Below are 24,650 nucleotides of genomic sequence, written 5' to 3'. Positions count from 1 at the left end.
TTGATTTAGCGATAAATATTCACTGGATTTCGATGAATGTCCCCCTCCCTTTTTCAGAATGGTGCCAAGGGAACCTTTAAATTTAGCTGAGAGAGAAAATGAGGTGTGTAGGAAGAAGCTGCAGAACAGCTTAAGTAGTACCAGCTGCTAAGAACGCGACAAGTTGAACCACAGCTTGGGCAATAATTAGCCAGGTGATCATATACAGGGAATGTGATTTGTATGTTGGAGGAATTGAAATTGTACATTCAGTGTAGACTCGGGGAACCAGGGAACAAGAAGTTGGATCATTAACCCCAGAAAATTTATCAAATAACTCTAATATTCACTTAACAGTCATTTTTTTATTTTCCTTTAACCTTTGCAGGATACTATATTCAAATCAACCAAAACAGCTCTGAAATACTGTGCAATTTTAAAACGTGATGATCTGAATATGAATGAATGCAGCACATCCCCATTGACTCATGAATCTCAATGAACAGTTTACATGGGTAACAGTTGCATCCGATGTTTAGGGCTTAGGATAATTCCTTCTAGACTTGAAACAGAAGGGGAACTATACACATGTCGATACAGATACATGACCATCAGTCTTTTAACTGCCTGCTACTGTATAAACCCATCCCTCTCACCAAGTGTAGCAAGGAAATTGGTGAAGTGATTAATGCTATAAATTTGCTCATTATTTTGGTGCACCCCCTGCTCCTTGTTTGAAGACAGTGGACAGAAGAGTACTGACTTAGATTACTACGAGAGTTATCTGTTCATTGAGTTTCGTCATGATGACGTGTAGAAATGAAGGGTCGGATGCATGTTTGGCATGTGTAAATTCCCGCTACTCTACTGGTGAGTGGTGGAACTGGGCCCATTAATGGGCATGTTGGGAGAATAAAATTACTGTAGGATTAGTGTCAATGTGTGCTGTGGTATCAGCATAGACTCAATGGGCTAAAAGGTCTTTACTGTTCTGTATGACTCTCAGAATGATTTCACAGTGGGAACTGATTTTGTTTACATTTAGAAAAAGCAAATGACACTTCTTATTCATAGACTCTGTAGCCAATTTGTGCACAGCGTAGTGGAATTCATGCACAGGAAGCACCCGAAACATTTATGTGATAGTGACTATAGAATCTCAAGTGTCAAGAGAGAAGTGTTAAGTGTGTTTAATTGTCACATGTCCCGAAATGGAACAATTAAATTCTTACTTGCAGCAGAACCACCTGTCCTCATGTGTGAACTAAAGGATAAATATTGAGTAGGATACTCATTATAACTCCTCGGCTCTTCAACATAGTACAGGGAACTCTTTTAAGTCCACCTGAAAATGCAACATCAGTGTGACATCAGTTTAGTATTTAACATGAGCAGAAACATCATTGACCGCATTGCATTTTCTCAATGCAATACTGGGATGGAACTGAGGATTTTCATATTCAAGTCCCTTGAGTGGATCTTGAAACCTAAACCTTCTGATTTACTGGTAAAAGTGTAATCATCAGAGCAATGGTTGTTATACAGATGTATCAAGGCTGGCTTTTGAAGAGACGTATGATCATTCCTGCCAGATCTCTCCCCATTGTCGAATATTGCACACACAAATATCATTGCAGTGTATTCCAATGTAAGTCAGGAATGTACGGCTTAAACTCTGTGTGCTTTGTTACAATAATGTACCTTCAGACAGCCCTCCATTAACTCAGAAATCTGGGATATCCATTTCATGTAGCCTTCAACCCTGTGGTTCTTTTAAATGAGGTGAACAATTTAGTGCCATCTGGCTCAGTTTTATACTTTCACTTTGTTTCTGCCAAGGGCTTGAAATGAGATTTCCCAAATTCCTCTGCAATGATTCACTTTATCTCGTTGTATACATTGTCTCACAGACAGATATGCTTGTATTAATCAAATATTGAAGGACAGTTTTCAATTCACTAATAATATGAAATTGTGGTTTCAGATTCAAGTGATCAGCTTTGCCACAGAGCATAACTGGGACTCACTGGAGGTCTTTGACGGTGGTGATTTAACAGCAACGATGCTTGGCAGCTTTTCAGGTAATTTGATCATATCATGCAAGTTAAAATATTAATAGGAAACCACTTCATTTTTTTAAACTGATCAATCATAACTCTTTCATGTTAATATTACCAAGAATTTAAAAACTGGGGAATGAACTCCTTAAGGGCTTGTCCCACTTAGGTGATTTTTTAGGCGACTGCCGGCGACTGTCAAAGTCGTAGCAGATCGCCAAAATTTTCTTTTACCCTACGACAATGACCACGACAATGCCGAGTCAGGTCGAGATTACACCGTCTTCGGAAACATCGTGAAATTCCCACGCTTATCAATGCTTCTCCGGCGTCCTAATTTTTGCTGAAATCACTGACAAGTCGGTAATTACTTGAGAGTTTTGAAATATAACATCTTGCCCGGGTTACTTGAAAACCAAGCTTCACGGTAACAAGGCATAAACTGGATTGACTTCCAGTTTACTAATAGCAGTATTAAGAAATTTAATTTTAAAAGTGGTTAAATGGATTTTTGTGCGGAGTGTGGGCATTCTTTGAAAATGTATGGGAGATGCATATCTGGTTTCTGGGTTGCATATCTGGGTTGGGAACCTACTTTAAATGTAATCGCTGATGGCCATAAACATCGCAAAACTTCCCACGCTTAAATGACCGTCAAACTGTCGTCTCCAATCAACCTGTCAAATGTCCTGACGGTAAATAAATTGGTTAAACACAAGTATTTTATGGTATCTTCAAATGACTTTACTTAATTTAATATTACGTGTTTCTAAATGCATCTAAGAGAACCTAACAAACCTGGGGACAGCATGCGACAGCGCCCGCAATAAGCAACGATACCTGGCGACAAGAAATTTCATGCCGGTTGATTTCTCAGCGACGTGCCGAGATACACCACAATTCTTTGAAGTGTAAGAAAATAACTGCAGATGCTGGTACAAATCGAAAGTATTTATTTCACAAAATGCTGGAGTAACTCAGCAGGTCAGGCAGCATCCCAGGAGAGAAGGAATGGGTGACGTTTCAGGTCGAGACCCTTCTTCAGACTGAAGACTCCTCACGATCATGCCCGCGACACCCCAGCGAACTGACGGCGACAGCCTAGTCGCCGGCAATCGCCTTAAAATCGCCTAAGTGGGACAGGCCCTTTATGTGCAACTTATATGTGGATGGCTCCATTGTAATCATGTGTTGTCTTTCCGCTGACTGGTTAGCAAACAAGAAAAGCTTTTCACTGTACCTCGGTACATGTGACAATAAACTAAACTAGGCGGGTGTCAGGGGTTATGGGGAGAAGGCAGGAGAATGGGGTTAGAAGGGAGAGATAGATCAGCCATGATTGAATGGTGGAGTAGATTTGATGGGCCAAATGGCCTAATTCTGCTCCTATCACGTGAGCTTATGACCTTAAACTCTGCCACAGAGCCAATTTTCGGACTTCTTGTCCTAATGTCTAGTTACGCACTTCAATACGATATGGGTGTGACAGGATATTTTTTTCCCATGGGTACGAAGTCTACAACTTGTGGTCACACTTTCAAAATGCGTAGTAGTCCATTTCCAAACAAAATGAAGAGAAACCTCTTTGCTCAAAGGGCAGGGAATCTTTGGGATTCTCTGCCCCTAGATGGCCGCGAATGAATGCCCATGTATTGATTGCACTCAGAGCATTACATTTTTAGAGTCAATGTGAGCTTATTTTCATATGAACAAATACATTGTGGAACAGCTGCATGAAAGTATGAATAAGGACAGGGCAGGAAAATGGTGTTTGAGCTAGGAGTGCAGCCATGATCTTATTAAATTGCATTCAAGAGAGAGCTAGATAGAGCTCTTAAGGATAGCAGAGTCAGGGGGTATGGGGAGAAGGCAGGAACGGGGTACTGATTGAAAATGATCAGCCATGATCACATTGAATGGTAGTGCTGGCTCGAAGGGCCAAATGGCCTCCTCCTGCACCTATTGTCTATTGTCTATTAAATGGTAAAGTGAGCTTGAGGGGCAGATGACAATTTTATTATCTTATTTCTTATATTCTTACATCAACGAATGTGGAGTGTGCACGTTCTTCCTGTGACCACATAGGTTTCCTCCAGGTACTCCGGTTTCCTCCCACATCTCTAAGACGTGGGGGGTTGCAGGTTAATTGGCCGCTCCTAATATGTACAGGTGGATAAAAAAGCAGGATAACGTAGACCTATTGTGAGTGGGTGATTGATGCTTGGCATGGACTCAGTGGGCTAAAGGGCCTGTTTCCTTCATCTATCTCTAAACTAAACTAAGGAAAGTTACTGAACTTCATTTTAGGCTCCTACAATTTACTGATCTGGAAAGCTCTAAGTGCGGGATCTAAGACCAAGATCAGCTGGATTGCCCTCTTAATAGATTCCCCTTTCACTCTTTAAGGATTGGTAAAGAAAAATGAGATTGCTTTGCATGGCTTCACTTTATTAAAGATGAGTCACTCTGTAACTCTTCCCTTCCGAGATGTACAGAACATCATTTCACAATTCAGTGAAGTGAAGACATGACATTTCAATTTCCTTCTCCTCATTGTCTGCTTTTTTGTTTAGGAACTGAAGTTACTCGAGTGCAAACCAAAAGAATCCTTCTTATTGTGGAATGGTCAACAATTCATTCCGACATGGGTCCAAATTTGCATGTTCTCTTTCAAATGCTACATTGGAAGGGAACCATGGGAGTCACAAATTGTAACAGGTCTAAACTGGTTTTCAAAGGAAAGAAGAAGATTAAGAGAGTATATGATCAATAATTTCAACTTACTATTACAAATACTGTTTAGATGTTTGCACGATTTTTGATCGAGATTTTGAGCATAGATGAAATGTTGGGTTTAGCATTCAGATAGTTCATTTCAAGGAAGGCACTTTACCATCCTGAATTGACCTGTTTATGACTCTGAACCACAATTCGGAGGCAATTAGGTATCTTGTATCTCGTCTTGTGGTCAACCCTTCCGATAAGTCCACCAGGGACTATACTGGAGGTTGACGAGAGTGGGTCTGGTCTAGTGGGGGCTTTGCCATCTGTGGGCCTGGATGGAAGTCTTGAAGGTTGCATAGGTGGGCATGTCAACAGAGGATTGTGGGAGGGCATTCCAGAGGGAAATTGCTTCAGGGAAAAACGACTAGATGTCGGGAGTAGATGTGTGTTGGTGAGCTACAAGTTGCCTGTTGTGGCTTCTTCTGGATCTTGTTGTTTTCTCTTTGACGTATAAGTCAGCGTGGAGGTGGATGTCCTTGTTGATGATCTTGTGAAGGGTAGTCAATCTGAGCATCTGGCGTCTGGTTTCAAGGGAGTCCCAGTTTAAGTCAGTGAGCATTTTGGTTACACTGGATTGTCGTCTGAAGTCGCCATACACAAACTGGGCTGCTCTTCGTTGAACATTTTGAAGAACATCTTTATTTTTCTTGGTACCGGGGTTCCAAGCAGCGGAGGCATACTCCAGGTGTGGTTGGACTATTGTTTTGGTACAATATTTTTTTAACAGTTTTGGAACAATGGTGGAAGTTTCTCTGGACGAAGTTGAGCATCTTTGTGGGTTTGTTTGCGGCATAATGTGACACATAAAGGTATGGACAGCAAATGTTTGTAAAGCTGGTGAAGTACAAATGGTACACTTATAAAAGTATAATGGAATAGGGATTGGTAATCATTCTAAAGGAATCAAAATATTTTATAAAATATGGTGCATGGGATCAATGCACATGGGAAGTGAATTAATAAGATACTGCAGAATTAAGTAGGCTGGTGGAACAGCTGCCTCACAGCGCCAGAGACCTGGGTTTGATCCTGGCCTCTGATGCTGTCTGTGTGGAGTTTGCACATTCTCCCTGTGACCAAGTGAATCTCCTTCAGGTGCTCTGATTACCTCCCACATACCAAACAAGATTTTGTACGTTAATTGGCCACTGTAAATTGCCCCTCGAGTGCAATGGCGTGGAAGTGAAAGAGAGATGACAAAGAACGAGTGTGAATGGATGATCAAAGGTAGGCATGGACTCGATGGCTGAAGTCCCGTTTCCATGTTGTGTATCTTTCAATCAATCAATCAGGCAATCAATTATTTAAAAACAGCTATCCACAGGGAATAAAAGTGTTTGCCAGAATCCATGCAAGGACCATTTTAAATGCTGTGGTCAAGGCGCTGACTAAGGATAATTAGCTGCTGTGTTTAGCTCCAAGGTTGTAGGATGCCATGAGGTCATAAGTGATAGGAGCAGAATTAGACCGTTCATCCATCAAATCTACTCCGCCATTCAATCATGGCTAATCTATCTCTCCCTCCTAATCCGATTCTCCTGCCTTCTCCCCATAACCCCTGACGCCCGTTCTAATCAAGAAATCTAATGTGCAAGGGATGTAATATGTAAACCTTCAGTTTTGCAGTCGTACTGTGGAAGTATCTGCCAACAATACTTTTTTCTGATTTCATGTCACATTTTAAGTGTTCATTTTCATTTAATCCGTTCTAATGCTGTAACATAGCCACTGTGTTTCTGTATGAGGTATTAGTTCTTGAGTTTATAAAATGCCTGTGGTCGTTTTTGACATTGAGTGTATTAGGTATTCAAAACCTTCTCAAATTTTACAAATATCGTAAAAGTACATTTAATGTCATGGAATTATTCCAGGCTCATATGAAATAATGGTTTCCCATAAATTATTTAGCATTTGAAGAATATGTTTTCATTTTTGCATGGAAATTATATGTACTGTAAAAATCAAATTTTTGCCCCACAGAATAATCTGCAGCTCTGAAAAAAGTTTAGATAACTTTGACGATAAATTTTGTAGATAGATGCTCTTCAATAGAAAATGTTTGCCTTAATAACTGCCCTGAATTTTAATGCTCTCTGGACCAGTGGTGCACATCAGTATACAGCAATGACAAAGTCACTAATAAAAACTGCAAATCCCACCACTTGTTAAATCTAAGTTTGTTTCCACTAAGGTTAAGGAACGTGACTTTTCTGTTCTCAATTGAATTAGTACATACTGGCAGTTGTGCTAAGGCTTTAGGTTCCTTCCGATGTGAATTATTTATCATGGCAAATGCTGTTGGAGGAGACCACCTCAAGAAGATGCTTGCTGCTGCCCCTTTGGAGAAAGACATTGCTTTAAGCAACCATCTGATTAAAACTGAGCAGAGTTGTTCCAGCTGACCATATCAAGGGTGAGATCAGACACAAACTCAGCCTCAGACTATAAAAGAGCATGTTTGTTTAGTTTAGTTTAGTTTAAAGATACACGCTGGAAACAAGCCCTTCGGCCCACTGAGTCCACACCGACCAACGATCCCCACACACTAACACTATCCTACACATTAGAGACAATTTTTACATTTATACCAAGCCAATTAACCTATAAACCTGTACATCTTTGGAGTGTGGGAGGAAACCGAAGGTCTCGGAGAAAACCTACACAGTCGCGGGGAGAACTTACAAACTACGAACAGACAGCAGCCGTAGTCAGGATCGAACCCGGGTCTCTGGCACTGTAAGGCAGCATCTCTACCACTGTGCCAAGGTGCCACCCTCGTTTTAAGTTAAAGAATTATAATTTTGTTGTTCATTCATAGCCAGAAAGAAAATGCCGAACTTCAAGTGTGAGAAATGAACAAAATTGTCACTTGGAGTTTGCATGAGTAAATTCTGAAAATGTATGACTGTAATCATTTGTGATTGGTTTCATCCTTGTTTCTGTTCTGTCATCAAGCCTATTAGTTGTGTTCAATGCTTTAGAGGCTGTTTGAAATAGCTGGTGATTTATTTGCAATCTGAAGGTGAGGTGATTCATGTGACTGTTTTCCTCTTTTTTTTCCATCATCTGGACCCATGATCTTTGATGAATGCACAAAATTCCATCACTGCAAACCTTTACCGCATTGGAGTGCTGCAGCATTCTGCAAACATGCTACTTTACAATTCCTCAAAGTGTCCATAGTTCTTGCACTGCAAGCCCTTATTCTTATGAATGGACCCTATTGTATGTTCAGCTTGATGTTGCTGCTTACGAAGGCAAACAACAGAGGTAGAGGTGCAGAATAAAACATCCTTTATTCGAAGGCAATGTTTGGAACACCAATGTGTTAAAGTTATACCATGTAGCACTCAGTCCTTAATCAATTTATACTTGGAATACATTGCTTTTTATTTTAAAACAAAACCTAAATTAATGACATCTTAAACAACTATTTATTTCTAGAATGCAAAAGCAAGTAATAAATGTGACCATTTATAACTTAACTCAATCTCTTGGACTTCTTGCCTACAATTTCCGTTCCGGCAAACTGTACTTAAAATATCTGGAGCACTCACTCCGGCCATCTTGTGTACATCTTGTGTAAACTTTGTGTACATGTTGTGCAACCCTCGTGTACCTCTTAGTCCAGCATGCTGCTCTGCATCTGCTGCTTCAAGATAATTGTCTTCACATCTGTGAATGCATTATATTCCATAATCTTAACCACCTCCTTCTAGGTGCCAGTTGTATGCATCAACATTTAGAACTAATTGGGGTCAAAAGAATTGGATTTAAAAACTCGCTCTGTGGCAGGAAGTAAAGGGTAATGGTTGATGGGCGATGTTGTGACTGAAAGACCCAGGTGGGCTACAATTCTTTACTTTTCATAATGTATTAATTGAACTGACCGTAAGTGTAGGGAGATGATGAAGCTTACGGATGATTTTCAACAAATCAGTCACATGTTTGACGCTTTTCGTCTCTCCATCCTTCCCCCCATACTAGTTCTCTGACTAGTTTCAATGTCGTCCTGATTAAATTTTACTGATTGTATGCCTCATTGTCACCTTCCCCTCAGCTAACAATGATCCATTCTACATTTTCTTTGAACATCGTCCACTTTGATCTCTCATTACCGCTCACGGTAGCGCAGCGGTAGAGTTGCTGCTTTACAGCGAATGCAGCGCCGGAGACTCAGGTTCGATCCTGACTACGGGTGCTGCACTGTAAGGAGTTTGTACGTTCTCCCCGTGACCTGCGTGGGTTTTCTCCGAGATCTTCGGTTTCCTCCCACACTCCAAAGACGTACAGGTATGTAGGTTAATTGGCTGGGTAAATGTAAAAATTGTCCCTAGTGGGTATAGGATAGTGTTAATGTGCGGGGATCACTGGGCGGCACGGACTTGGAGGGCCGAAAAGGCCTGTTTCCGGCTGTATATATACGATATGATATGATATGATTTTCAAACCTAACTCTTCCATATCTCTATGCCTCCCTCTTCCCTGTCTCTCAGTCTGAAGAAGGGCCTCGACCCGAAGCACCACCCATTTCTTCTGTCCAGAGATGCTGTCTGTCCCGCTGAGTTACTCCAACATGTTGTGTCTATCTTCGGTGTAAACCAGCATCTACAGTTCCTTCCTACACATCTCTATCTTTGTATCTCTCTCTTGCCCTAGATATGCACCCTGTCTTACATATTGAACTTCTTTCGTCTGCTCTTCCCATTGTAGTTACAATTAATCCCTGACTACATACAATATGTTGAGCTGACATTAGTAAACTCATCCATATCTCTTTGTCTCCCTCTTCCCTGACTCTCAGCCTGAAGAAGGGTCTCGACCCAAAACGTCACCAATTCCTTGTCTCCCTAGATGCTGCCTGACCCGCTGAGTTACTCCAACATTATGTGTCTACCTACAGTAAACCTTTATCTGCTGTGACATCCTATGGAGGATCTTCAGAGCCTTTGAACCACCTCCACATTGCACTGCAATTCTCTGTTAAAGTATTTACTTTAATCTCTGTCTGATTCAGGTAATTCAGTAATTTCATTTCTAACAGAAATCTTGGAGACATTGAGCACTTCCCCAGAATGTACATATTCTCAATTTGTCTGCTGTCTCCTCTATGCCAGACTCAGTCAGCATTACTTCACCACAGCACTTTGTGCTGAGCCTCTTAATTCTCACTGTGTTTGTGGGGTCTTGTTATGGCCCTGGTGTTGTCCTGACAATCTGGTGAACTAGTTCCTTCATGTTGTTCAAATAGATAACAGGCTCTTCCTCTGCAATGCTTGTCATTGAGGTTTGTGAACAGCCCTGTAGGCAGACTCCCATGTGATGACTCTGACTCAGCCGACTCATCATTGGCTCCACAGACAGAAAATCTGTCCTTTGGGACATTTCACCAATTCACTTGATTCTCTAGCCAGGTTCCTACTTAGCTTCCAAGTTCTGCTTCTCCACTTTATGTTGCTTTCCTCGGGCTCCACTGTGCATTGTATTTGTACTACTGGATTTCTGTGTCCTCTATATTAAAATGTCCCTTCTGGCTTTTCGTCAAGTTCGTGATTGAGTCCTGTTATAATTCATGCTGGTGTAGTCTCATCAATATCACATATGACTCCAAACCTACCACTAACAATATAACCTGCAACATCTTATGTAACCACCATGTTTCTCTGTTCTCTATCCTTCCTGAGATCTTCTTGGGGACATTTCTACTCATTCCCGAGACAGAGAAAGTAGTTGAGTCCATTCAGATCCCACAAACATATCCACCACATTTACTGCCTGCCTTCATGATTATTATACCTTGAGAATTGGATCATTGCCCTGCTTCTTTGTCAAGCAACAAATCCCAAATTCAATGCCAACGCGCTGAATGGAAATTCATTTGCATTGCTGACAGCGATGAAGCTAGTAATAAAACACCTCTTATTGAAGGCAGTAATCTCTCAATTAATAGTGATGTTTGACACATTTCTGCAACAAAAATCATAGGACATTATGCACTCAATTCTTAAAAACACACTTTCACATGGATGCTGCAGATTCCAATGGATTTTGAGTGTTGAAAACTAATTGTTATTTTGTAAATTGAAAAGCCAGAGTCATGCTCTTGCTTAATGCTGAAGGAAAGGATATTGAATTTATCACATTAATAACTGGCAAGTTGAAATTATTAGTCAACTCAACTCTGCATCAGAGCCACCACATTTGCTGTAGTTTTGGTATATTTTTTGCAGATTCTCAAAGTGAAGGAGCTGTGTACAGTTTGGCTAATCTGATCCAATTACTCCCTCTTTTTCATGTCTTTCAGGCACCACAGTTCCAAATTTGTTGAACAGCAGCTCCAATCAACTTTATTTACATTTTTATTCTGACATCAGCGTTTCTGCATCTGGATTTCATCTGGAATATAAAAGTAAGAATTTTCCGTGATTGTTACAATTTATAAGAAATATATATATATATATACGGCAAACTCCATAAAGACAAAATGTGTAGGAAGGAACTGCAGATGCTGGTTTAAATCGAAGATAGACACAAAAAGCTGGAGTAACTCAGTGGGTCAGGCAGCATCTCTGGAGAGAAGGAATGGATGACCTTTCGGGTTGAGTCCCTTCTTCAGACTGAATATTCTTCACCCATTCCTTCTCTCCAGAGGTACCGTCTGTCACGCTGAGTTACTCCAGCTTTGTGTGTCAAACTCCATAAAGAGTCCAGCATCTGCAGTCACTTGTGTCTTCATATTTACTTTTTTTTAAACCTTAATCTCCTGTCACTTGGAACTTCTCCACTTCTTTATGGAGTTACCATACTTTGTACTGCATCATCCACCATCTTATGGGTCAGCAATGCCTTTTAGCCATCTGACACACTTCTTCGTGACTTCTAATTTGTGACATAGTTTTAACGTTACTCAAATAGCATATAGCAGGTTCATAGAGCAAACATAAACTTTAAAGGCAATTGGCCTTGAAATGTTTTAGTCAGAAAATTGTGTGTTGCAGTGTTGTCTGCACAGTTTCTGCATTGGTTTGGTGCAAGGGAGTGGGGAAACGTTATTCTGATGCACATATTGTGTAACGTGTCAAGAGAATTAGAATCAGGAGTTGGGAGCTCTGTGTCTACTAATCTCGTAATAAGTCCTAAATCATGTGCGTTCATGTAGACTTTCACCTCTTCTACCTCCTAGCTGAGTGGGAAGTAGTTTAAGCTGAGTTTAAGGTGGTGGCTTACAACAAAAATCATAGCCTGAGCTACTGGAGTTGTCCAGGGGTAAATTTACCCTTGAGTGGTTGTTTGGGAAAAGGAGAGGGTGGGCATGGACAACACATGCCCCTGAAAACAATGGAACAACATGACATTGGAGCCAGCTGCGATGGAATAAGGGGGAAATAAGAACAAGAATTTACAGATAATAACCATTGCTTTAGAAGCTTTGCTATTGCCTTCTCTAGCAATGGCTCAGGTACATTCGGGCCCAATAATCAAGGCCGGGAATTTGGTTCCACCTTCTGTTCCTCCAGTAGTTTCATGAGAAAGACATCATTCAAACATACCCTGTGGCTGCATGCCTAAGGAAGTCATAGACCTGAGGTTTCCTGACTGAATGTATACAGCCAAGACATACAATTGCACTGCATAGCACATTAAGCATTGAGCTGCCCACAGGAACATCTGACCCATTCTTACCTGCAGTAGTTTAAGAGTGGGCTGCTAGCTTCATTAAGCTGCCTTTTGGTTTTTCTCTCTTCTTTCTGATGCCAAAAATTGTGGAACTGTCTTGCGACTGAATTGCATTCAGAAAAAAAATATGGAATTTGTCCTTCTTTGGACAAATATGACTATCCAACTTTCTTTATGAGTCCTGGCCATGGCATTTGTTAAATACATAAAATAAATTGAATGGTACTGTTGACAATTGCAGGAGACTTTCATCCACCTTCATGAATGATGTGGCCATATTGGATTTAAATGACCTTTGAATAAGCATTTAGGAATTATTGCTGACAGCTATACACATGCTGCATCTTTAAACTAATGTATTCTCGGAGTCCCATTGCTATTCGTATTTGAACAGAACAGCTTTAATAAGTGTGTTATCTTCATTATTCAATAGTGATGAAAATGGGTTTGGAAATGCAGAGACTTTAATGCACAAGCTGTGAGGGAATAGTGGCAAAGATGAATATGACAAACCCTGCCTCATTTCTTCCATAGATCATCAATTCAGTACAAGTGATTGAAGTCAATAGACAATAGACAATAGACAATAGACAATAAGTGCAGGAGTAGGCCATTCAGCCCTTCGAGCCAGCACCGCCATTCAATGCGATCATGGCTGATCACTCTCAATCAGTACCCCGTTCCTGCCTTCTCCCCATACCCCCTCACTCCGCTATCCTTAAGACGATGGTTTGAGTTGAAGTCACGATCTGAGTCCAATTAAATTCGAATCTCCAATTTTTGATCCTCCAAATTAGAAGAATGGATTATTTGAAAAATTCATTCCAATGCCGAATTCTTAATTTATCCCCTTTCATTCAGTTTCACAAACAGCACAAGTGGAAAAAAATAATTAGTTTTGTCTTCGAAATGACTTAATCAAAGCTACTCAAGGAGAGACTATCAACTATGTTTGGAACATCATTCCCATTCTAATATTTGTATGAATGAAAGAAAAATCTGTTTCCTTAATGGTGATGAATGTTTCAAGAATTAAATAGGCATTAATTCTGAAGAGTTAGTTTAATTTATCCAACTTGAAGGAAAATATGCTTGGGTCTGCAATTCTACATGAATCATCTGGGATTAAATGGTCAGTTACCTGACCAAAGAAAACTCTTCTGAGAATAAACAGTTAGTTATCTGACCACAGATAGCCAACAGCAAATAAGGGTGATAAAATGTATGCATTTTTACATTGGATGATTAGCAGAAAGTTTCTAATACAGGAGTTTCTAATTAGGAGTCTGTAACTCCTAAACAAGCAGAAAAATCTGTCTCAAAACTCAAATGCAATGATTGTACAGACTTCAAAGTAATTAGGTGAATAATTGTTAGTCTTTAAACCCGAGAGATGAGTATTAAATATTTTATCACTTTAGCCATTGTTTAGGAAGAAAGGAGTTGAAGTAGAAAAGTTAAATATCCTCCTCCTTATTGAGAGGAGGATAAGTGACTTGGTGGTGAGAATAACAAGGGAAGATGGTGGTTGCAATTGCACAGTTTAACTACAGGAGGCAGCATTTCGCCATTCTTGACAACAGATGGTGACTATGTTTATTGCTATGTGGGCTTCCTGTTGGGAACAGATGTAGGAAATAACAACTCTTTCATGAATTTATCACACAAAAACCAACTGACACAGTGCCATGTATTGGATAGGCAGCCATAGACAACAAAGTGATCCATGCCCATCTGTTCCACATTTACAACTTGTTGCTCAGTCACCCCTCTCCCATTGCATCTGATGCACACACATACTTCAGGAGGCTACGCGTTCGAGAGGTGGTGTGTTTTCCCAAGCCATGCCTCCCTATATCTGCACGCGAATGTTTATTGCAATAGAACCTAGCTTCAAGGTATATGGGTTTTTATTGTTGGCCTGCAGATAAATCGCATGCCTGTCACTTTGCATGCTCATCAACATCACATCAAGGCTTACTGTTGATTTCATGTGGAGATGACCCATTAAGAAGCAGTTTTAACCAGGACACGCAGGCTCCAGTGCAGAGTAGATGTGAGACTAATTCTGGATTTTACTCAGACTGCTGCATGTAACTACATATGATGTATGTGAATAGAATTGAAAAATCCATTCTTTTCAGCTGCTATTTCAGTGCAGCACAGAAACCATTTTATGAGCTCCAATTGTGTTACATTTGGAAGGGACGAGGGTCATTACTGAGAAGACAAAACATGAGGCGCAATCATAGCTCACATGTTATGTACACTCTTTTCTTACCAGATCTAAACAGACTATGCTTTTCCCTGTAATCTTAAAGAAAATTTGCATTCATCATTTTTTCAATCACATGAGGTTCTGTGTCTTTCGGGATGAATAGCACATGTTCTAATTTGTGGAAAGTGAAAGGCAGGGGAGTATTGAAGAGCAGAGGTATCAAGGAGTGTAGGTACATAGTTCATTGAAAGAGGTGTCGCAGTTGCATAGGATAGTCAAGAAGGCTTTCAGTTCATTGGCCTTCATCAGTCAGCATACTGTATAGAAGTTGGAATGTTACATTACAGTTGTACAAGAGGTTGGTGGGGACACATTTGGAGTATTGTGTTCAGTTTTGGAAGGATGTTGTTTGGCTGGAAAGAGTGCAAAGAAGATTTACGAGATTGTTGCCAGTACTCGAGGGCCTGAGCTATTGGAGGCTGGATAGGCTATGACTTTATTTCTTGGAGTGCAGAAGGGTGGTGATCTTATAGAAGTGTATAAGCTCATGAGGGGAACAGAGTGAAGGCACAGTCTTTTACCCAGAATAGGGAAATCAAGAACCAGAGAATATAGATTTAAGGTGAGAGGGGAAAGATTTAATAGGAACCTGAAGAGGGCAGGTTTTTCACACAGAGGGTGATGGGTATATGGGGCAAGTAGCCAGAAGAGGTTGTTGAGGCAGGTAATATAACAACATTTAAAAGACATTTGGACAAGAAAGGTTTAGAGCAACATGGGCCAAACACAGGCAGGTGGGATTAGTGGAGAAGGGGCATTTTGGTTGGCATGGGAAAGTTGGGCTGCAGGGCCTGTGTCCATGTTGTATGTCTCTATGACTCTGGACGTCATCTTGGTTAGCATGGATGAGTTGGGTCAAAAGGCCTGTTTTTGTGCTGCATGACTCTAAGACTCTATGTTGTGATATGAGAAGCTGGTATCAGGCTGTTTAAGTGATAATGGATTATTATTGGTCTGAATGTGTAAGAAGGAACTGCAGATGCTGGTTTAAATCGAAGATAGACACAAAAAACTGTAGTAACTCTGCGAGACAGGCAGCATCTCTGGAGAAAAGGAATGAGTGATGTTTCGGGTCGAGTCCCATCTTCAGACATTATTGGTCTGAAGCATAGCTCGATGTCAAAATGAAATGAAAGTTACAAGCACCCTGGTTCATCATTGGTCAGTTGTTAGGGAGTGGCTTGAACGTTGGGAATGAGGTTTGGCTGTTTGTGGTAATGGTGACCTTTATGTCATTTTAACAGTAGGCCTGCTTGCAAGTGAACCTTTTGCAGGTATCTCTTGTGAATAGTGGATAAATAATTACAGATAAATAATTACAGAGCATGATCAGTTGTACAGGGCCTTGGTGAGACTGCACCTGGAGTATTGTGTGCAGTTTTGGTCTCCTAATCTGAGGAAAGACATTCTAGCCTTAGAGGGAGTACAGAGAAGGTTCACCAGATTGATCCCTGGGATGGCAGGACTTTCATATGAAGAAAGACTGGATAGACTAGGCTTATACGCGCTGGAAATTAGAAGACTGAGGGGGGATCTTGTAGAAACATATAAAATTCTTAAGGGGTTGGAGAGGCTAGATGCGGGAAGATTGTTCCCGATGTTGGGGAAGTCCAGAACCAGGGGTCACAGTTTAAGGATAAGGGGGAAGTCTTTTAGGACCGAGATGAGAAAACATTTCTTCACACAGAGAGTGGTGAGTCTGTGGAATTCTCTGCCACAGAAGGTAGTTGAGGCCAGTTCATTGGCTATATTTAAGAGGGAGTTAGATGTGGCCCTTGTGGCTAAAGGGATCAAGGGGTATGGAGAGAAGGCAGGTACAGGCTACTGAGCTGGATGATCAGCCATGATTATATTGAATGGCGCTGCAGGCTCGAAGGGCTGAATGGCCTACTCCTGCACCTATTTTCTATGTTTCTATGAGTTCTGTGCACCCATCTGAACAATAATGGTAAGCAAATGGTGGTGTGGTTCACAGAACTGCAGGATGGAAAGGCGAATGATCAGCAGTTTCATGGGAACACCACAAAATTAATTACATGGATGAAATGCATTCCAACTGAGCACGAGGTGAGAAAGAATAGGGACCAAAACAAAGATGTTGGCAAGAGATAGGTGCATTCACCCTTCGTTATAACATTACCAATGTTTTGCTTTTGACTGCTACTTTTTTCTCGAAATTACCCACTGTGGCTATTTTCATTTTTCCCCCTCAGCTGCCCGTTTTGATTGTATGCCCTTAAAATGTACGGTGCCAATATGCTGTTAAACCTTGAGCAGAGTTATTGTTCATTACCAAAGTAACCAATGGGGGTGGTTAGCAATTGCTAATTAAAATGAGAATGGCAAAGTTGAGCAACTCCTGAAGACATCTATCGCAATTCCACACTGAAATAACCCGAAATGTTTAAAAGCTGTAATTAAAAGTGTCAATTATCTGTAAATGTTTTAACAATTGAAAATTAACTTTTAATTTATGGAAAATCAAGGTTGAAATCTCTGAGGCTCAATTCATGAGCAGGTTTTGCCAGAAATATCTGCAGCTCAGTTCTATTCGGTTCCAGTGTTTCATTTTAAGTCCATCACTAGCCCGGGAAATCAATGAAAGAAAACCCAAAGCATCTTTCTTCCCACATTTGTTCATAATGTTGACTGTCGGCACGACTCGTGTATGCTTGTTATTCTCTACACTCTACCCATGCCGCCTTCCCTGCCCTGATTTTTATGAAGGTTGGCATTCATGAAATGTTTTCTGCTCTAATTTTGAAATGAGAAACTGTGCGAAACTGTGCGAAATGAAAAACCTGCCCTCAGCTTCATGTTAAATCTTGCCCCTCTCACCTTAAACACATCCTCTTGTTTTTGATTACCCTACCTTGGGTAAATAACTCTGTGCATTCACCCTATCTATTCCCCTAATGATTGTATACACCTCGAAAAGATCACCTCCTCAGCCTCCTGTGCTGCAAGGAATACCTAGCCTGCCCAGGTCGCTCAGCCCCTCAAGCCCAGGCAAAATCCTTGTAAATCTTTTCTGCACTCCTTCCAGCCTATTGACATCCTTCCATTAGCAGGGTGACCAAAATTGAACACCGTACTCCAAGTGTGGCCTCACCAACGTCTTGTACAACAGTAACATAGCATCCCACTTCTTTATTCAATACCCTGACTGGTGAAGGCCTTATGCCTCTTGGTGTAGTGCTGAGCACGATGCGCAGAGAGGTCCTCATGCTACTGTTAACATTTATTGATAACTTGCATTGGGCCCTCAATAATTGTTTCGTTACTACCATGGCCGTCAGCTGTCTATGTTTCAAATTGTCTATTTATGGAAGTATTGTCTGAGAGAATCTGTCAGTCTGCTCTGTTCCCTCTAATCATACACGAAAATAAAAATTACTAATTTTGATGATTTAATATAATAAGCGAAAGCTATTCCATTACTTGTGTGAAAAGGTGTAATGAAAGGAAAACGGAAGGCTTGCCTTGAATGTGGGCACTCCAAGGAAATACATTTGATTTGTGTCAAAAATAATTTATTTAAAATTCTTCCATTCTGTTTGTTTTTCATTTTCTTCCACTCATGTTCCAGAAAACATAAAGAGAACTCAACTGTGAAAATAACATTATTTTTGCAAGGATTTGTAATTTCTGTGGAAACTGAATCAGCGCTTTCCCCTCACAATCCTTGTGAAGAAAAAAATTAGGTGACAAATTTTAAAAGGAATTGGTAAATCATGTACAACTGATGCACTGCTTTATGAATTGTACTGCTAAGACAGTACTTTGCTGAGCTTGTCTCTATTCTGCCACTATACTATTTTCTGTGCTAGCATAGTGAAGGTTCAGGGAGATAAATTTCTCTTTGTCATCCTCTGAAGGGATGTCTCAGGAAAAACCTCTCTGTGTCCGTACAGTGGTTATTGCTTTGGGAGAGAGAAAGCCGGTCGGTACACTGTAGCTGGATGAAGATATTGCTGTTGCTTCATCAGACGTGTTTTCCCTGATCTATGACATCATGTTCAAATGTCATTTTTATTTGTTCGCAATAAATATAATAAACGCAATTTCCACAGAAATTACAAATCCTTGCAAAAATAATGTTGTTTTCACAGTTGAGTTCTCTTTATGTTTTCTGGAACACGAGTTGAAGAAAATGAAAAACAAACAGAATGGAAGAATTTTAAATAAATTATTTTTGACACAAATCAAATGTATTTCCTTGGAGTGCCCACATTCAAGGCAAGCCTTCCGTTTTCCTTTCATTATACCTTTTCACACAAGTAATGGAATAGTTTTCGCTTATTATATTAAATAATCAAAATTATTAAGTTTTATAAGAAAATAACTGCAGATGCTGGTACAAATCGATTTATTCACAAAATGCTGGAGTAACTCAGCAGGTCAGGCAGCATCTCGGGAGAGAAGGAATGGGTGACGTTTCGGGTCGAGACCCTTCTTCAGACTGATGTCAGGGGGGCGGGACAAAGGAAGGATATAGGTGGAGACAGGAAGATAGAGGGAGATCTGGGAAGGAGGAGGGGAAGGGAGGGACAGAGGAGCTATCTGAAGTTGGAGAAGTCGACGTTCATACCACTGGGCTGCAAACTGCCCAGGCGAAATATGAGGTGCTGCTCCTCCAATTTCCGGCGGGCCTCACTATGGCACTGGAGGAGGCCCATGACAGAAAGGTCAGACTGGGAATGGGAGGGGGAGTTAAAGTGCTCGGCCACCGGGAGATCAGTTTTGTTAATGCGGACCGAGCGCAGGTGTTCAGCGAAGCGATCGCCGAGCCTGCACTTGGTTTCGCCGATGTAAATAAGTTGGCATCTAGAGCAGCGGATGCAATAGATGAGGTTGGAGGAGGTGCAGGTGAACCTTTGTCTCACCTGGAAAGACTGTTTGGGTCCTTGGATGGAGTTGAGGGGGGAGGTAAAGGGACAGGTGTTGCATCTCGTGCAGTTGCAGGGGAAAGTGCCCTGTGTGTATGATTAGAGGGAACAGAGCAGACTTCCAGATTCTCTCAGACAATACTTCCATAAATAGACAATTTGAAACATAGACAGCTGACGGCCATGGTAATAACGAAACAATTATTGAGGGCCCAATGCAAGTTATCAATAAATGTTAACAGTAGCATGAGGACCTCTCTGCGCATCGTGCTTACTACTACACCAAAAGGCATAAGGCCTTCACCAGTCAGGGTATTGAATAAAGAAGTGGGATGCTATGTTACTGTTGTACAAGACGTTGGACTACGGTGTTCAATTTTGGTCACCCTGCTAATGGAAGGATGTCAATAAGCTGGAAGGAGTGCAGAAAAGATTTACATGGCTTTTGCCTGGGCTTGAGGGGCTGAGCGACCTGGGCAGGCTAGGTATTCCTTGCAGCGCAGGAGGCTGAGGAGGTGATCTTTTCGAGGTGTATGCCATAATTAGGGGAATAGACAGGGTGAATGCACAGAGTTATTTACCCAAGGTAGGGTAATCAAAAACAAGAGGATGTGTTTAAGGTGAGAGGGGCAAGATTTAACATGAAGGTGAGGGCAGGTTTTTCACTCAGAAGGTGATAGGTACATGGAATGAGGAGCCAAAGGAGGTAGGTAAGGTAAGTACTGTAACAACATTGAAAAAAACACTTTACATGGATAGTAAAAAGACAAGTGCATGGATAGGAAAGGTTTAGAGGGATGTGGATCAATGCAGGCAAATGGGACTAGCTAAGATGCGGCATCTTGATCAGCATTGATGAGTTGGGCCAAAGGGCCTGTTTCTGTGTCCAATGACTCTATGAACTGCAGCAATCACAACCACAAGGTATTCCTGCATTAAATTGGAATACTGCTTCTGGCAAGAGTGCAAGAAACTCACAAGATTTTGGCATTAAATGCAGCCTTTGGTAATTGCTTTCATGTTCTCTTTTTTGTAGCTGTGGGGTTGACAAGCTGTCCAGAACCATTGGTCCCTGCCAACAGTGTAAAGATTGGCGAGAGATACTTAATCAATGATGTTGTGTCTTTTCGCTGCGAGGCAGGTTACCAGCTCCAGGTAATTAAGCAGTGCACAAACGCAGTAAGATATGAATAATTGCAAACTGCACAGAGTTTTTGTTGGGTATTTCGGATGGAAGTTGATGATGGTAGATCAATCACTGCTGCTTATTCTTCTAGGGACACTCCCATATATCTTGTATGCCTGGAACAGTCCGCCGGTGGAACTACCCTCCGCCTCTCTGTGTGGGTATGTATTCAAACACAGTTGTTGCATGAATGAGTATGGGTATGACGTGAAGCATGCACTGTTTGAATTTATTACTTGCATTTTGCCTCTGATAATCCATTTGCTGAAAGAGCACCTTCATTACAAGTATAAGCTCAGATTATTTGTAAGCACCCTTGCCTCTAAATCAGTATATTATGGGCTTGGATGCATTATGGAACTAAGCACTCAATCCGTGCTGGACTCTAAGTGTTGCATTGGCAGAGGCATTGATCTTTTTTTGGATGAGATGTTAAAGTCATATTAATCTTTTTCAGTTGAATTACCCACTTGGGCTGTGCTCATATTTCTTACTCAGATGATAATGATGAATTGGTCATTACCCTGAGTTTTCGTTGATAAGTCCATCCAGTTTACATATTGGCTGCAGTGATTTTCCCTCTTCTTAAATGTTCCCTTTGTGATTATTGAATCGTGTGCTGTCTGCTCAATGAAGTGGACATAAATGGTGCTCTGAGACGGTTTGTGAGGTCAAGAATAAACAGTAAAACTCCAAAACATGTTGGATCATAGTTGTAAGCTCAAATATAATTGCTCTGAAGAAGTTACCAATATATAATTTATTGTTGAAATCGCCAGTTTCATAGGCAGAGAAACATAAGCAGTTGGCAGCAGTCACTTGAGGAAAGATATCAGGGCAGCTTCAGGAGAAATGACATTGAAGCCTTCCAACAGGTTTGGCAGCCTAAGGCCAGTGCAAGACTATGAAACATTTTAGTGTATAATATAGATTCTGTGTGCAACTTGAGATGGTGTTGGATCAGTACATCAGATCTGGGTCATTAGCACAGAACGTATAATATAATAATATCCCTGTGTTGTCATCTGCTTTTGAAATTTGAATCAATTGAGTTCAATGGAATAGGATTTCAGAAATGGATTACAATGTGCAGCCATTTTGTGTTAAATTTCCATTCCATTGTGAATTTGGCTTAAATTTCCAGAAAGCTTCCTCATGGAGGCCAAGTCAATGGATATTTTTAAGGTTGAGATTGATAGATTCTTGATTAGTATGGGTGTCAGGGGATGTGGGGTAAAGGCAGGAGAATGGGGTTAGGAGGGAGAGATAAATCAGCCAAGATTGAATGGGGAGTGGTCTTGATGGGCCGAATGGCCTACTTCTGCTTCTATAGCCGATGAACTTGTGAACATTGGTGTGAAGTTGTAGAAGTGTATTAAAAAAATCATCCTTTCATCAATGCAACCACAGTCAGAAAATTACATTTAGAGCTACCATTCATAAATGGGCTGCATTGCTGCAGGATGTCCAAATCAGCACATTCAGACATTTGGATGGTTATCATTCATTGATCCAATCAAATCAATTAACAGCAATGTTGAAGCACAGGAATGAACGAGATTCAGTTTAATTCCCTGTTTGGTCCACAACTCCCTGATTGCCCACCTCCAGAATGAAACCATGAGCCACCCTCCTGCTGTGATACCAGAACCTCGATCTCTGGCTTATAACCATCAGGCCTACCCACCTGCCCAGCTTTGAAGGCTGCTCAAGCACTCGCCCTCTCTCACTCTTGGACTGGACCCCAGTCTCAGATATTGTTCCTTCTATTCGATGGCACAGAGGCGCCGGGTTTGATCCTTACCTTGGCTGCGGACTGTATGGTGTTTGTACGTTCTCCCTGTGACCACGTGGGTTTTCTCCAGGTGCACCAGTTTCCTCCCACTTTCTAAAGACATGTGAGTTTGTAGGTTAATTGGCTTCTGTAAATTGCCCCAAGTGTGTCGGATAGAACTAGTTTATGGGTGATCGTTGGTCGGTATGGATTTGATGGGCTGAATGGCCTGTTTCCATGCTGTATCTTTAAAACTCAACCTAAAACTTTTATATTTTGTTGTAAACAAGGAGAGTATGTGTCTGAATCAATAACATCAGAAACCAGTAGTGTGCTTTATTAAGCCGGTGGTGTACCTTTTGTTGAAAGGTCATTGAACATTAGCTTTGTTTATCCCTCTACAGATGCTCACTGATCTCTGAGAACATTTCTTGTAGGTTTTGTTCTTTTTTCAGCTTAAGTCCTGTTTCCCAGTGGAATTGGACGGATTTAGTGATCTGTGGTAAAATTGCTTGATGTAACTAAATCTGTTTAAATAAGATAAGATCTTCAATGATGGACCTCACGAAGGATAAAATGACCTGGTACTGCACCTATTTCCTTTGTTCTAATGTTGCATCACCACAAAATTCCTTATGGTGATTATGGTGAAGTTGTTATCCTGAATTTTTGCACATGGCCTTCTGCATAACCACTGTGACTGTGGATCAAAGTCACATGGAAATTGCACACCTATGGTTTTCACATCTAAATGGATAGAATCTCTCTCCCTCTTTCTCCCTCTTCCTCCCTCTTCCTTCCTCCCTTCCTCCCTCCCTCTCCCTTCCTCCCTCCCTTCCTCCCTCCCTCTTCCTTCCTCCCTTCCTCCCTCCCTCTTCCTCCCTCCCTCTCCCTTCCTCCCTCTCCCTCCCTCCCTCTTTCTCCCTCTCCCTCTCCCTCTCCCTCTCCCTCTCCCTCTCCCTCTCCCTCTCCCTCTCCCTCTCCCTCTCCCTCTCCCTCTCCCTCTCCCTCTCCCTCTCCCTCTCCCTCTCCCTCTCCCTCTCCCTCTCCCTCTCCCTCTCCCTCTCCCTCTCCCTCTCCCTCTCCCTCTCCCTCTCCCTCTCCCTCTCCCTCTCCCTCTCCCTCTCCCTCTCCCTCTCCCTCTCCCTCTCCCTCTCCCTCTCCCTCTCCCTCTCCCTCTCCCTCTCCCTCTCCCTCTCCCTCTCCCTCTCCCTCTCCCTCTCCCCCTCCCCCTCCCCCTCCCCCTCCGCTGGTGTTTTCCTGCAGGCAGACGCTGTCCAAGGTGCTCCTCCAGGCCTGTCGACCATTCGCTGGGTTCAGAGTGGCATTTAGGGAGATGTTAGCACGGTATGTTGTTGATATTTGGAACAACATTGGCTAGGAAACCACGGATACCTTCCCTTCTCTTCTGCATGGTGTCATGAGATATTTTATTTCCATTATTAATTCAATCCTATTTTTGTTAGGACTTTTCCCCCACTTGGCCTAATTTCCAAATGTTGTTAATTAATGATTTAGTTTTGAATAACGGATAAACATTGGTTTTACTTGTTTGAGCTGAGATGTACACATGACCATTGGTCTCTCGTTCCATTATAACCCACTCATTTGACTCCTTTGATGCCAATGGACCTGGAGCGGAGGGGAGTTTAACTGCTGGTTCACACTATTGTTGAGAGCAGCTAGACATCTCCAAATAGCTCATCTACAGTCTGTTAGCAATAGTTTTTGGCATACCTCTTCTCCATAAAATGCTGCAAGGTGCATTCCAAAGAAGAAGAAAGTTGTACCTCAAAGTGAAAGCTCTGAATTTCATCAGAAATTTCAACTTTGAGGTCTCGAAGGTGAGGAGGAGCTGAGTTTGAAAAGGTGAATGCAACATTTGGTTAGGAACATCATATTTCACCTCAGTAATATTAAGTCAAGTCTCTTTCTGTGCACTGTAATACTCTCTCCACTAGTATTATGGATTTAATGTGAAATGAATTGAGTTATCAACACAGAACAATTCTGAATTTGAATACCT

At 41.4% G+C, this 24,650-nt stretch overlaps 1 protein-coding gene across 2 annotated transcripts in view; it reads left to right on the top strand.

Annotated features, from left to right (window-relative positions):
- csmd2 (CUB and Sushi multiple domains 2) overlaps window positions 1–24,650 on the top strand; it is a 1,532,573-nt gene that overhangs the window by 1,331,079 nt on the left and 176,844 nt on the right. For both annotated transcript variants that reach the window (XM_078423311.1, XM_078423310.1), the window contains 4 exons: window positions 1,964–2,060; window positions 11,125–11,229; window positions 20,701–20,819; window positions 20,942–21,011. In XM_078423311.1, coding sequence (XP_078279437.1) covers window positions 1,964–2,060; window positions 11,125–11,229; window positions 20,701–20,819; window positions 20,942–21,011 — 391 coding nt within the window. The remainder of the gene's footprint in view (window positions 1–1,963; window positions 2,061–11,124; window positions 11,230–20,700; window positions 20,820–20,941; window positions 21,012–24,650) is intronic.

The sequence above is a fragment of the Rhinoraja longicauda genome, chromosome 27, assembly GCF_053455715.1.
Source record: "Rhinoraja longicauda isolate Sanriku21f chromosome 27, sRhiLon1.1, whole genome shotgun sequence".
Lineage (NCBI taxonomy): Eukaryota > Metazoa > Chordata > Chondrichthyes > Rajiformes > Arhynchobatidae > Rhinoraja > Rhinoraja longicauda.
Note: the sequence above shows the minus strand (reverse complement) of the source record. Positions and strands in the feature narration are given on the sequence as shown.